Raw genomic sequence first — 17,688 nt, 5'->3', positions numbered from 1 at the left:
ACAATTTACACCCGCTCATGGGCTTACGAATTCATCTTTAGATGGGTCTGGAGACTGGGTAATAGATTATTACGTAGGTTAATTTGGGCTTAAAATTTGAAGCCCGTTGATATAGGGCAGGCAGGCCACCTTCTCGCAAAGGAAATCCAACTTAACCTGACTCGGTCCAGTTTAGAATATTTTGGTTTGATGAGAAATTTTGGATAAACCTTACCAACAAACAATGAGATTTTTGAAATTAAAGTTAAGTTTAGTTATACAAATGAGATAAAAAAAATTTATAAATTATAATAAGATAAATTTTAAATAATAGTAAAATTATTTGAGATAAGCTTTTTATGGGATTTTAGGAAAGGATAGAAAAAAAATTGAATATAGTTAAATGATGGTTAAAATATAATTTTTGGTTTGAACTTTAAAAAAAAAAAAATTGGAAGTTTTAGAAATTTAAAATTGAAAAATACTTATGTTTAAATAGTATTTAAATGTTGAGATGAGATGAGATAAAATGTAATAATTTTAAAAATTTGTGAAACCAAACCAAGCTAAGAATATTCAAAATGGGTTAGCTGTTTTGTGTTTAAGGTCAAATGGCTAATCTTATGGCCAAAATTACAATAGGAGTGGCACAATGAAAGGTTCTCAAGAGTCTAGCTCGTATAAGCAAATTACTGCTTGCATGGGCTATTCTAAAGATATCATAGAAAGAAGGAAAACTCTTATATGTCACTCCCACTTGACCGCTTAAAGTGACCTCGGGTCAATTTTTTTTATTTATTTACTGATTAAAAAAGTGATTTTAAGTATTATTGGTGTATTTTTTTAATTTTTTAAAAAAATTTAAATCTATTAAAAAATGTGAAAAAAAGAAAAAAAAAGTAATTAGCGGCCACTTTGAGCGGTGCTACTTAGGCGGCGGCGTAGCACTGCTCTAGAAAGAAGGGATGCCTATTAAAATTTCATGAAGTAGAGACACTCGTCAGTTTAGATTTCAAATTCATCTCAACTCATATTATCTAACAAAAACGTTGTGCAACGGTCGAGCTGCTTTCCGCATATTAGCAGCCCTCCTATCACTACTTGACACATAGGCAATTACACATTAATCCAGTTAGACCTCACCACACACAAGCCCCTCTTCTCTATCAAAGACACAAACTCAGCTGCGTTTTTTTCACTTCAGACTTCTTGACGTTATTCGAGCGAGGCATTTGCATTATTCGAGCGAGGCATTTCACTTCACAAAATCATCATCTTCATCATAATCAGACATGTTGCTTGTTATGGGTAAGGCATTTTGGAACATTTTCGAACAATAAATCAGACCTGTTCACATCGAGTGAAGTACTTCTGAGTTTTGGGGTAGACTGGTTGGACTCTAGAACCAGCACGATTCTCGCACCACCCAGTCGGCAAGAATACTGTTTTCCATGGCTGAAAAATGTGATTTTAGTGTTGCTAAGGTAATTTTCACCATTTCCAATACTCAATCGAGATGCTAATATATTACCCTACATATGTTTGATTAAATGTCAATGAGAAGATGAATATGCTCGAAAGTGATAGTCATCTATTAGTTTCGGTTTGTTTTTATTTGAAAGTGATATTTCCTACTGGTTTACATTCGATTTGTTTTTATTTGAAAGTGATATTTCCTACATGGTTTATGTTCGGTAATGATTTATTTAAAATTTCCAGATTCTACTACTAGAGGGATGGATGCAAAATTTACTTAGGCTTTTGTTTGATTTACGTTCGACAATGATTTATTACATTCAGTTTGTTTGATTCTACTACCCATATTATTTGATGCAAATTTATATGTCGTCCTTTCTTTTTGGTGAAAATTTGTTTTAAAGTGATATTAACTCCCCTGTGTTAAAGGGGTTGATGAAAATTCTTCATGTGAAAATTTATATATCACCTTTCTTTTTGGTTGTTAAAAGTAGAGACTCAGTTGAATTTTTATATCTTCATGAAGTCAGGTTCTTTACGATTCCCAATGATATTTGAAATCAAGCTTTCGATAGCCTTCTCGTGAAGGACTAAATCTCTATTTTGATTTTGTCATATTTATTCATGAGTATTTAATTGTATTACTAAAAAATTGAGACATGTTTTATGCATCTTGTACTTGTAAGTAAATGAGTTCCCTTATACTTGTAATTAAATGTTAAAATTCAGATGAGTTTAATATAGTTATTGTGGTTGTTTTGAATAACTACTAAATTTATAATGTGGTGGTTTTATACTGTAGGAACAAATTTCTTGGGTTAATAGTAATGAATTTGAGACTAGAAGTATATACATTCCAAATGATGTGAATGTTGAAGATGAGGTGAATGTCGAAGATGGGGTGAATGTCAACGATGGAGTGAATGTCGGCGATGGAGTAAATGTGGATGAAGGAGTTTTTTCGAATAGTGGTAGTTTGGAACCATACATTGGTATGGAATTTGAGGACGTGGAAGACGCCCAAACATTTTACAAGACATATGTAAAATGAAAATATTTTACAATCCGGACGAATCATACTCGGTTGTCGAAAGATGATAAAACTCTTTGTGCAGTAGACTATGTTTGCACAAGGGATGATTCTGGCAGGTTAGTAAGAAAGAAAAAGATCGAACACTCCCTGAACCTGCCGAAGCAAATATTGGATGTAAAGTAATAATGAGAATTAAAAAAAAAATGAGAAAAAGTGGATAGTCAACAAGTTTATGGTTGGACATAATCATATTCTACTTACACCGAGAAGTACTAACTTGCTTCGTGGACATAGGGGAGTTATTAAAGTTAAAAAAAAATTGATATGACGTTGAATGAGTCTAGTGTATGATGAGAAAAATTATGTTAGTGTTGAGTAAAGAATCTGGTGGTGACTTTAATGTTGGTTGTATTGGCAAAGATGTTGAAAATTATTTGGAAACTAAAAGGAGACAAATATTTGAAGAAAGAGATGCACAAAGGTTATATTCCTACTGTGATGCCCCCAAATTCCGTTTGGGATTGGACGGACATTTGAAGCGTCGAGACATGCAACACAAGGTTACCTGCCCCCGTTCATGACATAAAAGATGCAATATTCCTAACATGCATCTAACAATATGCAATATTCGCAGCGGATAAATTTTTTCTTTAGCAATACTATGCACCAAATTGAAATATCCCAAATGCTTAAAACATACTTCATATATAAAAATCCATTGAACAACTAAGATCACAACACTAGTCCAAAATGGTTATGATCCAAAAAGTAGTAGAGATACAACTCAATCGTACAAGTAGTAATTTACGTTAATTACTATATCAACATTTATGTCACACCGTCACTTAGTCAACTGTGTCTAGTTGATCAGCTCCTGATTCTCTTTCAGATCCTGTAACAAGATCTAACATTCGGGGGGAATGGTAGTTGGGACTACCAAAGTGAGATTTGATTACAAATCTCAGTAAGTTAACAAAAAACTTCCACACAAGCTAATGATGCATAGATGACAGTAAAAGCATAACTGCATAATCAAATTCATAAGTAATTAAAGCATAACTTGGAGTACAACATAGCATAATTGACATAACTTAAATTGAAACATGAACTAAACTTGACTTGACATGAACTTGATCTGAAACTTGACTTAGCATGAACTTGCTTTGAAACTTGAATTAACATGAAAAATACATACTCCACAGTTGTTGTGGCCCCATATATTTTACGTGTAAATACATACTCCACAGTTGTTGTGGCTCCATGTATTCTACACAAACTTAACTTAACATGAAAAATACATACTCCACAGTTGTTGTGGCCCCATGTATTCTACGTGTAAATACATACTCCACAATTGTTGTGGCCCGATGTATTCTACGGAAACTTATTCTTTAACTGCTTAAATACATACTCCACAGTTGTTGTGGCCCCATGTATTTTACGTGTCACAATTACTGTGTCTCACGTAGTGTATGCGCCACAATTGCTGTGACCCCATACATAAGTAATCAAGATGAAACGTGACTGGAATATGAAATGACTGAAGCCCTGACGTAACATAACGTGACTTGAACATAACTTGAAATACATGACCAACTTGAGATAGAAACATTTCGTAACATGTCATAACATATAATAGACAACATATTTAACATGACATACTTGCAACAGTGAATATTACATGACTTGACATACATGTAATAGATGGCATACTTAGCATGACGTACTTGTAAGGTACAGTAATACATGACAGAATATATTATATAACAGATAAAAATTGATGACAGAATAAATTCTGTATAATAGACAATTACGTGATAACTTGGCATGGCATGACATATATGATAACACACATACATATACTGTAGTTCCTTTACTTAGCACACATACACAGTAGACTGCTAGTAAGTTAAAAGCTAACTTACCTCGATCTCCGCGTTTCTTATAAAACTTCAAGTGCGATCACGAGGAACTGTAATTAGTAATTCTAAAAGTTAGAACTAAATCACTAATAATTTGAAACATGGAAAATACTAACTTAAAGAGTAAAATTTTCATTTTACTCTCTACATGTGGGAAAATGACCGTTTTACCCATAACTTAAGGATTTTGCATACTAACTCCAAAAGTTTCCAAAATTTACATTTCTCATGTAAATTTTGTCCTAAACTTAAATATCAATTCAGAAAAATTTAAAACAAAACACAACTATGAAGAACACACTATGGCCGAAACATCCATAGGCCATTTCCCTTGATTTTTGTTGCAATTCCTTCCAATTTCAAAACTCATGCTTAAACTAAAATTTTGCAACAAACATCTTCCAATCCTAAGTTCAAAACCATACTTAAAACATTCAATTAGAAAAGGCTAATAATTAACACCAAACGTTTTTGTAAAAAAATCCAAGCACTTGAATCACAAGTTTTAACCTTAAATCAAAACATCTCCAAGAATTTCAAAAATCAAATCTTACTTCTAACATATTCATAATATCATCCTAACATCAACCATGCTTTAAATCATCAAACTAAAGTCACCAAAATCACAAAATAACATTTGGAGTTTTTGGTTTTACACTTAGTCCAAAAACAGAAACTTTTTTCTCAACTAGTTTTGATAAATCTCTTGATCTATGACTTATAAATATATGATCTTCAAACCAAACCATTACATGGTTTAAAAAGATGTCCTAAAACATATATAAGCTTCTAATTCAAGATCACATGGTTAGAAATTAACCAAAACATAAATTTAGCCAAGAATATCCACACTTTAGCTTATTTGAATATCTCTTTGCATAAAATTTCATATCTTTGAAACTAACATCAAATATCTTCAAAATAATAATATAACATGTATATAAGATACTTAGGATCCTCCAATAAAATTATTAAAGTCATTAGAATAGGTTTAGACCACCAAAGAGTTAAACTTTTTCAAAACAGAAACTGTTTTTCTTCTTCCAGTTTCTAAATCTAAGAAAATCTTTCATCAAAACCTTTAATCATGCAAAAATCCTCAACCAATAGTCACATATACATGTTAACAATACTCCGTAAAAATTTTGGACCAATATTTATCCATTAGCTTGGTCAAAAACTCCAAACTATAACATATTCTCCAGTTTATCTCCCAGAATGACCTTTTTATAGTTTACACAATATTTGACTAACCAAATGATCTTCAAATGGGGCAAATAAGATATCCATGTAAACTAGACTAAAAAAGGAACAACTTATATGAAGGAGACTTTATGATAAAACACTTACAAAAGCTTCGAAATGGGTGTGCAAAAGACCTCCTAAAAGCTGTCCGAGAGAGAATGTTTGATATTCTTTCAATGGAAAGTGTAAATGAAGATAATTTCGTGGAGAGAGGTGGCTGGGAATACTTATGGATGAGATATGGAAGAGATGTGGCTGGAGTTGAGAGTTGAGTGTAGTTTTCTCCTATCCAAAATATCTATAAAAGATTATCTCATAATATTCTATCCAATAATATCTACAAAAAATCAACTTAAGATATTTTTTTATCTAATAATATCTATAAAATCAACTCAAAATATTTTTACCCAATAATATTCATGAAAATTACCTCAAAATATTTCTTTTTATCCAATAATATCTACAGTTTTGAACAGACGTTTTGTCCGAAAATATGAAAAAATGTTATTGAGCCATAAGACTTTAAATAACCCTCCGAGTCTAATGGCACAAATCATAATACATTTTGACACTTCTAACTATCTCCAATAATCAAAAACACACTTCTGATACCATAGTAAATAATAACACTAACTATGTAGTTAGACAAAAACCTATACGATTAATGGATTCGTGAAAACTTATGGGGTTTTCACGAGGTTCCTAAGTTAATAGAAATTTCACAATTGAATTTCTAGCGGGCTGTTACACTACTTCATTAATCGGCAACTCAAAGAACATGGATTTGTGTATTCCATGCAAGTTAATAAGGACGGATGTATGAGAAGTTGTTTTTGGGCTGATGTGAGATCAAGAGCTGCATACCAATATTTTGGAGATGTTGTTACATTTTATGCCACTTACTTGAATAATATTTATAAAATGTCATTTGTGCCATTTTCTAGAGTTAACCATCATCATTAGACCATAATATTTGGTTATGCTTTGTTAGTTAATGAAACGGCTGAATCATATACATGGTTATTGAGAACATGGTAAGAGGCTATACTTGGGCGTGCCCTGAAAACTATAATTACCGATGATAACAAGGCGATGACTAAGGCCATTGCAGAGGTACTCCCGAATACAACTGATAGGTTGTGCTTGTGGCATATTTTACAAAAGTTTTCCGAACACTTAGCCCATATATATAACAAATTTTTGGATTTTCAGAAGGAATTTCGTCATTGCATCCATAAGACAATTACAACTGATGAGTTTGAGCAAAAAAGGGCTTCGATAGTATTGAAGTATGAGATAGGAGAAAGTACTTAGCTACAAAATCTTTACAACCGATGGGAGAAGTGGGTACTGGCTCACTTGCATTTAAAATTCTGTGCCGGTATGTCAACAACTCAAAAAAGTGAAAGCATGAACAAATTTTTCAAAGATTATATTCGTTCAAGTACCATGGTTAGTACTTCGTGCACCAGTATGAAAAAGCTATAGATGCACGTTATTTTAAAGAGAAAGAGAATGATGTCAGGACTAAATCTACGCGGGCGATATTGAAGACACTTCTCAAATTTGAAGAGGAGGCGGCAATAGTTTATACAAGAAAATTTTTCACGATCTTCCAAGTTGAATTATTCGATAGTCTATGGTACCAAACAAAAAAATTGTTAAAATATGGTGAAACAAAAACATATGGAGTGATAGCTTATAGTAAAGAAACACCTGTTTACCATATGACATTGGAGGGTGATGAAGAACATTCAACATGTACATGCCATATGTAGGAGTTTGTGGGGATTCTTTGTAGCTATATCTTATGTGTTTTTGGAAAGAAAGCAAAGTTAGATAAATTGCCATAGTATTATATTCTAGATAGATGGACTATGAATGCTAAGAGTCGACTCATTCTCGACATACCATGTTCTGAAGGGCAAGTTCTGCAAGGACAATATGAGGCTACAATGAGAAAAATCAAGTCAATGATACAACTTTATGATATTGTAGAACTTGCATCACAGTCAACTGAAAAACACAATCACTTCACAAAAGCATTGGAGAAAGTTAAGAAAGAGTTGCTTGTAATGAAAGATCATGTAAAATGTTTACGCCGAGGGGAAGGAACCAATGATGATCATTTTGTAAGAAGTCAAGTTGTATCAAACTTTTTACAAACGGTGCAGGACCCACCACGAGTGCCCACGAAAGGGCGCCCGAAGTCTTTGAAAGCAAAAAACCCAAAAGAGAGTCAACCAACTAAGAAAAGAAGTTGTACCATTTGCAAAAATGAGGGACATACTAGGAACAACTGTCATTCAGTAAGGTATTTCTCATTTCAATACATTTTTATTAATTTGTTTTAATTAAAGTTTTACTTTGAATAATTGGTATTTGTTGTTGTTTATGTAGGAATATTGAGCATACACTTGAGGTCAAGAGTACTAAATTGGACGACTAATGGAGTGAGGAATGGAGTTTTGCTTAAGTCATTTTGTAAAAATTTAAAATTGTTTTTAGTGTGTAAGTCAGTTTGAACTTGTTTTAAGTACTTATGTACTTCATTGTATAAGTCAGCGTGCACATGTATTGATGACGATAATATTATGCATTTAAGTAATTCAGTTTGAGATTGAACCTGGTTATTGCTTTTAAATTGAGGCTTTGTTAGTCAGGAAAAAAAACTGTAAACATGTTTGTTTTTATGCAGAAATATTGTAAACTTAATATAAACCAGAGCACTGTTAAATAAATATGATTTCATTACAAAAACATCAGTTGTCCAAAGCTCTCATTTTAATGATAGTACTGCTCGACATACATTAATATTTTTGGGATACATAAATGTTATAGCAACAATCGCAAAAAACAACAACCACGATGTCAACAACACTTTCAAAATTCTCTTATACTTATTTTCCATCGCTTTATATTTGGCTTGTTCGATCAACTGATATTCATGATGTAACCACTCATTCCTTTGTTGAGTTAACTCCAACAACATCTTGCAACATGCATTTTGTTCACTTCCAACATCAATCCATTCAAAGAAATCACATTGTTTTCCTACTTTATAGTTTGGGCAGTTGTAAAATTTTCTCCCAAAATTATTATCCCATCCTGAGATTCGGCGTGTCGATAGAATGCCACAGTAGCAAAGTGGCCTGTCCAAACTTGACTCGGAATTAAAACTCGAACTTGCCATTTGCTGCAAATTCTGAAAATAATAAGCATATATGGGACAAACAAACACAAAAACTATTTAAATAATATGACTGTGACAAGTCACAAATCAAAATATGTTCATTATTTAATTTCCATCATGAACTGCCTAGTTAAGTTTATTTTTTGGTTCAACCTCAGGTCTGACTTTTATTTACCTATTGTAATTTTGTCCAAAGTTGAAGTTTGCACAACTGCTTTTATCTGTGTAGAATCTTCAAATGAAGTATAGTGTTAAATGAAAATGAAGTATCCAGGAAAGTTATAATGAACTTCCAATTTGAAATAAGTAAAAAATGAAAAAAATGAAACAACCCATATCAATCATCAGTTAATATATCTAGAGCTTATTCCAATTCTGAGCTCAAGTTGCACAAAAGCAATGCCTGAAGTAAACCTAATTTACTATTGGTTCAATTGATTACTATTTACTGAGTGGTATGTGACGTGAGACTGCCAGGCAATGGAAAGGTTTCATGATGCAATTGGCCCAAAATTTATGCCAAACTTTCTTTTAAGGTAAGTCAATTATGGTGATTAGTTCGTGTAAAAAGGGTGCTAATTAAGATTTAAGACCCATTGTTCTGAGTAGATTCTTGACTACAATGGTCGGAACAACTAGAATATTCAGTTGTTATTCCACAAGATGTGGATCAGAATTCTTCCCACATTCATTTCTTATCAATATGCTAATGTACTAACATGGAATGTGAAGTTTGTTTGAGTGAGTTTTACTTTTCTTTTTTCATTTTTTTTTCATTCCTTCTTTGTTGATATTTTTTTGAGAGTTCTATTTATCTCATCAACCTAAGACACCTCATTAATCCCATTCCAACAAAAACACTAGGATTCAGGAAAATAAGACCCATATAAATGAGTAAGCAGATAGCATACCATTATAGTGGCAGATATATGCAATGACAAGAACAGGGACTACGGTGAAGAGTTTGAAGAATGACGTCAGATCAGTAACATCAGGTAGTGCAATGAATTTCGTGCCTTATATGTATAACAAATTCTTAGGTGCTAGTGCAATGACCTTAGATGCATATTGGGTCGGTTGCATGAACAAATAAGTCTATACGACACCATAAGTCTATATATATACATAATTTTTTGCATTTGTAAAGGATTATTGTTGATGAAACATACTGTTAGAACAATTTATGTTTTCCTTGACACTCTTTAAGTCATTGTTTGAGTGATATTTCAAGCACAATGGATGCCTAATTATTAATGATTCATTCATGGCCTATTATAATTTTGTCTAGAAACAAAACAAAATAGAAGATAGTCAACACATTCACAAACCAGTGCCCACAAATTAGTTTAGGGCTTCATGCTATTTAAGCTAACCATTGTCAACACATTCACAAACCCACGAGTGCCCACAATGTTTGTTACGAAAAAATCCCATCTCGAATTAGGGTTTCATGCTAATCGAAGAGAGAGAGAGATTACCAAGAGAGAGAGATAATCGAGTTCGGTTGGGAATACTCGTCGTCATTCGTCACCGATTGGGTCTCTATCACCGTCTGGGTCAATTTGCGTAGCTGTCTGGGTCTCTCTCCTCAATCGTCGGGGATGGAAGAAATGAGGGAAGAAAAGAAAATTAGATCGAAGAGAGAGGGCTAGTTTTGTAATCAGGTGAGAGGAGAAACACACTAAAGTCATTTAATTGCCTACATGTCAAGTAGTGATAGGAGGGCTACTAATATGCAGAAAGCTGCCCGACCACTGCGCAGCTTTTTTCATTATCTAATCATTATAACTTTCTTAAATTTCAACATAAAATATAATAAACAATTCAATTTTTTTAAATTTTAAAATAATAATAATATTAAAAAATAATATTTTAACAATATTTTATTCAACTTTCAACTTTCATTTTAACTCAACTCAACTCAGCTCAACATCCAAACTCAGCTTAAAACTAATTTAAGACAAATCCTATCCTCCACTGAATAAAGAGTAATAGTATATATAATTATTTTTGTATACTTTTTATATACTCTATTAATATAATTAGCTTCATTAATTTTTTTAATATATAATTAATTATATTAATAAAATATGTAAAAAAATATAAAATAACTGCATATAACATTTTTATCAAATAAAACCGCACTATTTTTAGTAGAAAAAATAAAATAAAAGAAAGAGTAGAGAAAATGCTTCATTTACACTCGCACAAATTAAAACTAAACACGCGCTCTCTCTAGCCCAAACCCTGGCTGGCAGGTAATTGTATTATTTGTCGCCGCTATACGGCATGCGCCTGCTAAATAAGGCGAGTAGTTATTATATTTGTAGCTGCGGCACGTAAACGCTTATAGAATGCCTTGTTCGAAATTATTATCGGAAAAACAATTAATAGTTATTTGTCGAGAAAATCTAAAAATTCCCCCCGATATTGATTTATCTTCTCATCCCTTTGTTCGGGAAAAAATATTTTTCAATCAGTCATCATTTTCCCTCTCATTTTTCCCAACCTTTGGAGGGAAAAAGCCGAAAAACCTCCGAACACTCCTAAAACTAATCCCTGCTCACATTGGTAAACAAAATCTAGGGGTTTTGTTCCTCAAATTCCACTCGTCTCATTTTATGAACAAATTCACCGTTCAATTTTCTGATTGCAGGAAAAAGCTCCCGCGATCGTCATTTCTCTGATCTTCGCTCGTTTGGTTCTGTATCGGGTACTAGTTCTGGACTTTTAGTTGCTTTTAGCTCTGGCTGCACCTCTAATTGTTATTTTCGGGAACCATATTATTGTCAATGAAAGTTTTGTTTTTTAGGGTTTGCTAGGTTATAGTGCCCAACTTGGACTGTGCTTTATAATTTATTATTATATTGGATGCTTGAATTTCGGTGTTGATATGGCGTTTTGTTTTTGGAAATTATTGTGGGTTTAGTTGACTGATTCGTTGAGGTTTTTGGCCTTACTCATCTGGAAAATGAAAGCATTTGCCAATCTAAGATTGGATTGGAGAAATTCAGAATCAAGTGCATCTCAGAGAGAGAGAGAGAACTCTATTTTTTTTTTTTAAAGTAAAAGATTGGTATTAATAATAATAGGCATAGCCCAAGTTCATAAGATGGTATACAAGAGATAGCACGTATCTAGGAGGAAACAGAGGATACAAGAAAGTCACGAACTGCCGCTTTAGGAGGTGCCTTGTTTCGCCATGGAAACAAAATTTCATGCAATTGAGTGAGAGATTTATAAAAAGAGCGAACCGAGAATCTGCCTTTACTTGTGGGTACCCACTACAGCGAGTCAACACCTGGAGTGCTTGGTTGCAACACGGAATACAAGAAACTAAAAAATTCCTCAAAGCTACCAACTCCCCAGTCTTGGGCCGTTCTGTTAAAGTTAATGTTCCATTGGACTTGGTTCCCAGATATCACCATTAGATCAGCCATTGAAGCTTCTTTCTCACTTGCAACACGGAAAACTGAAGGGAATGATTCATTTAAGGCATTATTCCCACACCAAAGGTCGCTCCAAAATTTTATTCTAGAGCCATCTCCCAACACAAATCTAGTGTGACTAGTAAAAATTCCCCAACCACGTCTAACTTGTTTCTGCACTCCCACCCCATAAGCTCCACTTACCTCTCTAGTGCACCAACCCCCCCCCCCCCCCCCCCCCCCATTTGCAATCAATCACCAACTTCCATAGGGCTTCCGGTTCCATATTATATCTCCACAGCCATTTCCCAATTAAAAATCCTTAGATTTCTAATTCCCAAACTACCAGATGAGATTGGGGAGCATGCCTTATCCCAATTGACTAGATGGAATTTGAGTTCACCCCCCATGCCACTCCATAAGAAATCACGATAAGAGAGAACTCTATTTTATACGCCATTATATTTACTATGAAGTATTTTCAAATGAAGATGCATGTCAAGGAGAGGTATGTATTGTTTGTTTTCATATTAATATGGAGAATATATCATAAGAAACATAAAATTTTCAGCTTTTAGCCAATTTCATGTTGCTGGGGAAAATAAGTTACAAGCTTTTCCCTTCCTTTCTCACTATTTTTAACCTATTTTTTGAGAAACATTGGTCTATAATGCTTTTATATAATGGTTATTATTACTATGAATGTGTAGGTTTTTAATATTAGTTTCTCCTTGCATTAAAAATATGTGTGCCTAGCTGTATTCTTATACTATGGATTTAGTATTACTCTCTATTAACTTAGCTATACTAAGGATCTTAGGGTGTTTAATGATAAAAAAATTACCTATAAAAAAAAACTTAGCTATACTTAGTATAACTGTATATGAATTATGATGAAAAATAATTTAACAATAAGAGGTATGCATATTAAATCTAGGCATCCATTTTATGACCACTCAATTCTCTCCAGCTATTGTGAAGGCTTCTTTATTTCTCCTTGTTATAGAAAGCCATTTTTTTAGATATAGGTACAACGAGGGCAAATCTCACCTACATTCTTTTCCCCAAGACGTATGTTTAGAGCAGAATACAGTTTAATTATTGTAATGTACTATGGGAAGTGTTTGATTTAAGGAATTCAATGAAATAGTGCTAGATGATGAGAGTTATTTTTAGAACACACAAAAAAGTTACTTATCAAAAAAAAGAACTCACAAAAATTCAGATTCATATGATTTAATCTCTCAATGTCGATAAAATGAAACTGGGTCTAGGAATATATATATGGATAGAACTTACTGTTGATGATCTGCCAAACTTTTATGGTATACGTGGTGGTATTCGCTATTCTGGTTGCATGGAGAATCTTGATTTTATTTTTCCAAAATTTAAAGGATTATAAATCTCATTGTGTCAAATTGCTTTGCCCTATCATTGGCTGTTGTCCGATGGATATTGTCACAGAACAGGACAGTTTTTGTTCAGGATCTGTAATTTGAATTGTTACACCGAGCCAAGTTGGTATTGGAAGTCATCTTAAGTTGGAGAAGTCTTCCTCAGAGAGAAATGCAAACAAAGAAAAAAAATTCTGGAGGAAGTGCTGCTTGTGGGCACGCCAGTCCCAGGGTTTCAAGGGCTCAGCAGAAGCAAAATGTACAAGGTGTGGAAAATAAAGTTAAAGACTTGATTACATCTACAGCTACAAAACATAGACTTGGTAAGTTGTTACCTTCCTACTTATTTACATAAATTCACATAATAGTTTTGAGAAAAATTTCCGCATGTGTATGTTCAGAAACCTTATTACAATTTTAGTTATATAGAGTTCCTAATAAGTTGCAATTTTTTAAAGCATTTCTTCTTGCCCATTTTTTCTGTTTTTTTGTGTCATTTTGTCAGTTTAAGTTATTTTAAAATTTAGTTTCTTCTTTTATTCCCCCCATGTATTATTACTTATGCCATAACAACTTATCAATGGTGTTACAGATGGCTCTACATATTTATCATATATTTATAGTTTGAGTCCCCCCCCCCCCCCCCAAAAAAAAAAAAAAAAAAAAAAAGAGGAGGAAAAAAAGGATAATTAATGTGAAATACTCCAATGTGTTTATTAAAGTTTGGTAAATAACTGTTTTATAGTTTATGCTGCACATGCATTTAGGGGATGTTTGGAAACAATTTCCATCTCGTTCGTTTCCCAAACACAATTTAAATACAAACATTTTCAAACTAATCATTATAACTTTTTAAACACTTAAAAAAAAACTAATCATATTAACTTTTTCAACCTAATCATTACAACTTTCACAAACTTTCAAACAAAAAACAATTCATTAACTTTATAGTATATTTTATTCAACTTTTTCTCTCTCATTTTCCAAAACCCAATAAATACTTAAATCAAACTATCTCACTACTATTCACAAAATTCTCATCTCATCTCATTCCCCAAGCATTCCCTTAATGTTTAATGCAGATCGCCTGAAAGACATTTATGTTGTGCTCTTTATGCCTTATAATATGTTTTATCATGCGATTTTACCAATAAAAAATATAGTATGTTTTATCATGCGATTTGAAATATTAGTGACCACATCATGATGTAATTAGTTAGTGATGGTCAATAAGCTCAGTGATTTAAGTGACCATCAATACCACTGTCATCGGTCTATTCAGTGCACTTAGTGTCCTCTATTAATCCTTCCCTTTTCTGTTAAATTTAATTGTCATATTCCCACAATAAATTTCAGCTGGTGCTGTTCCCAAGAAGAAAAAGGAGCCTGTTGTGGCAATGAATTTAAATGCTAAATATGAGTTGTTGCGTAATGAGATTCCTGATGTTTGTTTGGGGCATGATGTGGTTAGTGGTGCTTCCTTGGATTGCAAGGTAATTATTCAGCCTTATCATGCATGCATGCATGTGCGCTTCCATAAGATCATCTCATAATGACTAATGCCATGTCTTTGTACAATGTCTTCTAACATTTCTTAAAATATATTACTTATAAAAAAAAACATTTCTTAAAATATATTGCAGAGTTGCAATGAAGACACTGCGAATTGCATGATGGAAACCATATTTTCTCCATCCTTTCACATTTCTAAACATGCTGGAGGGGAAATTGCCAATGGAGGTGGGTTTACTAAATTTGATTCTTCAATTTGCAAAATGTTATTCTGAATAATTCTATGGAGAATATATTCTTGTATTCACTAGTTTATTGACGTGAAAATTTCCCTCCCTTCTAGTTGATTTTGTCAAATACTTTAGGACTGGAGACCAGAGTCAAGATCGTGAGACAGAATACCCCCAGGTTGATGTGTTGAATGCTCATGAAGAAACTTCTGAATCGCTTATTGGGGAAGAGAATAATTATCCAGAGCAGACAGTGACCTTCCCTGCAGATATGGATGTAGATACGAAAACATCATCCGAAATTTTGAATTCCGAGAGACTTGGAGATCAGATGAATACCATAGGTAGAAATGATATAGATTCTTGTTGTCATGTGGATTTGGAAGGAGCAAGTCTTTCATCTGAAGTTTCAGCCATCTATCTTGCCATGAAGAATTCTAAGCTTGAATGCATCGATGAGCATGGTCAAGATTCTATGTCAGCTGATGTTTATGTGGAGGATGATCAATATGAGGAATTTGACGACTTCGATCCTTACGTTTTCATAAAGAATTTACCAGACTTGTCATTAGTTGTTCCGACTTTTCGCCCCATGCTACTGCCAAAACAAACGCGGAGTTGCCCTCCTACTACTCTTGTTTTGGACTTGGACGGTAAGAAAAAGGAAACAGCTATCTATAATGTATCATTTTCATCATTTATTTATGATGATTGATAAATCTGGTGTACATTTAGCTTTTAATTTTCTGCCACTCATCATGGTATTATTGTCATCATTAAAGTGATGGATGGAGCATCAAATCATCAGTTTCATCTTCTAAAATTGTGATGCATGTGGTGGTAGTGGGATCTGAAAGCGAAGCAACTGCTTGTAGGTTCCTGTATTTTTTACAATACATCAGATTGAACAAGCAGTGGAATATTTTTTCATGACTTTCTTTCATATGACCCTCTCCCTGGGGACAACTTTTCAGGGGTCATCAGTCTTTTGCATTCTTTCTTGCTTAAATTTGGACATAATGATGTATGTGACTTAACTTTTTCTTCAACTTCTGAGAGAAAAAAAAAGGAAAGATTTACCTTCTTCTTGAATTGTCATTGCTTGTTGAGGCACTGTTTGAATTTTGCACATCTATGCTTGTATGCTGAGAAAGACTTCAATTTGCAGAAACTTTGGTGCACTCCACCCTAGAACCTTGTAACGATGCAGACTTCACGTTTCCTGTAAATTTTAACCTCCAAGAGCATACAGTCTATGTTCGATGTCGTCCTCATCTCAGAGATTTCATGGATAGAGTTTCCAGCCTTTTTGAGATTATTATATTTACAGCTAGTCAAAGCATTTATGCAGAACAGCTACTTAATGTGCTTGATCCAAAGAGAAAGGTATTTCGTCATCGTGTTTACCGCGAGTCCTGTGTTTATGTGGATGGGAATTACCTCAAAGATTTGTCTGTTCTTGGTCGTGATCTGGCACATGTTATCATAGTCGACAACTCTCCGCAGGTACTGTAATAAACTTCCTCTGTTAGTTTTTCCATTAATGATTCTGCAAGTGGTCTATATCTTCAACTCAGAATAATAATTTCTCTCGCTATCAGTGAGAATGAAACATTGAGAATATGCCAATTATGCAACATATGGCATTTATGCTCATCCTTTACACAGGATATATCCATAGATGGAAGTCTTTGTTTTGTTAACATGTTGGCTTTCTCTTAGGCTTTTGGGTTCCAAGTTGACAATGGAATACCGATTGAAAGCTGGTTTGATGATCGCTCGGATAAAGAACTGCTTGTATTACTTCCGTTTTTGGAGAGCTTGGTTGGAGTTGAAGACGTTCGGCCATTGATTGCAAAGAAATTCAACCTTCGGGAGAAAGTAGCTGCAGCCGTTTGTCCTCTAAACTTAAGTAGAGGAGATCCTTTTGAAAGATGAGCCTCAATGTGAATTCCAGTTCTACGTTTCGTTGCCACTTGTGCCAGTTTTTTACCTGTATCATTTTATGAAGTTAGGTTGTGATTTCAAAAAAGAGGAAGAGAGTAGATGTGATCGAGGGTGTAATCAACAGTTCAAAAACCTTTTTATACAAGGAAGATGTCACTCAGTTGTGCTCCGTGGATAAATTAGCTTGAGAATAAATAGTTTCAACTGTAACTTATATGTAATATGATGGAAGGTGATGAACATTATTATAATGGAAAAACTTCTTGGCCTTAGAAACAGGGAAGAGATAATGAAATTTAATAAAGCAACAACAGTACTCCGGTTATACA

The 17,688-nt window shown here is 33.5% G+C and overlaps 1 protein-coding gene across 5 annotated transcripts; it reads left to right on the top strand.

Annotated features, from left to right (window-relative positions):
- Window positions 1-11,253: 11,253 nt before the first annotated feature.
- On the top strand, window positions 11,254-17,631 carry LOC122309977 (CTD small phosphatase-like protein 2). 5 transcript variants are annotated; one of them, XM_043123827.1, is made up of 8 exons: window positions 11,254-11,419; window positions 11,505-11,561; window positions 13,762-13,993; window positions 15,027-15,163; window positions 15,314-15,410; window positions 15,526-16,065; window positions 16,581-16,918; window positions 17,135-17,631. In XM_043123827.1, exons 3-8 carry the CDS (start codon window positions 13,843-13,845, stop codon window positions 17,348-17,350), a joined length of 1,479 nt encoding a protein of 492 aa, XP_042979761.1. In that variant the 5' UTR covers window positions 11,254-11,419; window positions 11,505-11,561; window positions 13,762-13,842; the 3' UTR covers window positions 17,351-17,631. The 5 variants fall into 5 exon arrangements, with proteins under 5 accessions (XP_042979761.1, XP_042979760.1, XP_042979758.1 ...); XM_043123823.1 differs by having other exon boundaries at window positions 11,255-11,419; window positions 13,746-13,993; XM_043123825.1 differs by having other exon boundaries at window positions 11,255-11,419; window positions 13,741-13,993.
- Window positions 17,632-17,688: the final 57 nt, after the last annotated feature.

The sequence above is a fragment of the Carya illinoinensis genome, chromosome 5, assembly GCF_018687715.1.
Source record: "Carya illinoinensis cultivar Pawnee chromosome 5, C.illinoinensisPawnee_v1, whole genome shotgun sequence".
NCBI classification, from domain to species: Eukaryota; Viridiplantae; Streptophyta; class Magnoliopsida; order Fagales; family Juglandaceae; genus Carya; species Carya illinoinensis.
Note: the sequence above shows the minus strand (reverse complement) of the source record. Positions and strands in the feature narration are given on the sequence as shown.

What these genes read in the sequence shown, in the direction of transcription:
- LOC122309977 (XM_043123827.1), top strand. Translation starts at nt 13,843, where the DNA reads ATGCAAACAAAGAAAAAAAATTCTGGAGGAAGTGCTGCTTGTGGGCAC. An exon ending in GTGCTTCCTTGGATTGCAAG is followed by an intron (nt 15,164 to 15,313) that starts GTAATTATTCAG and finishes AATATATTGCAG; the next exon opens with AGTTGCAATGAAGACACTGC. An exon ending in TCTTGTTTTGGACTTGGACG is followed by an intron (nt 16,066 to 16,580) that starts GTAAGAAAAAGG and finishes TTCAATTTGCAG; the next exon opens with AAACTTTGGTGCACTCCACC.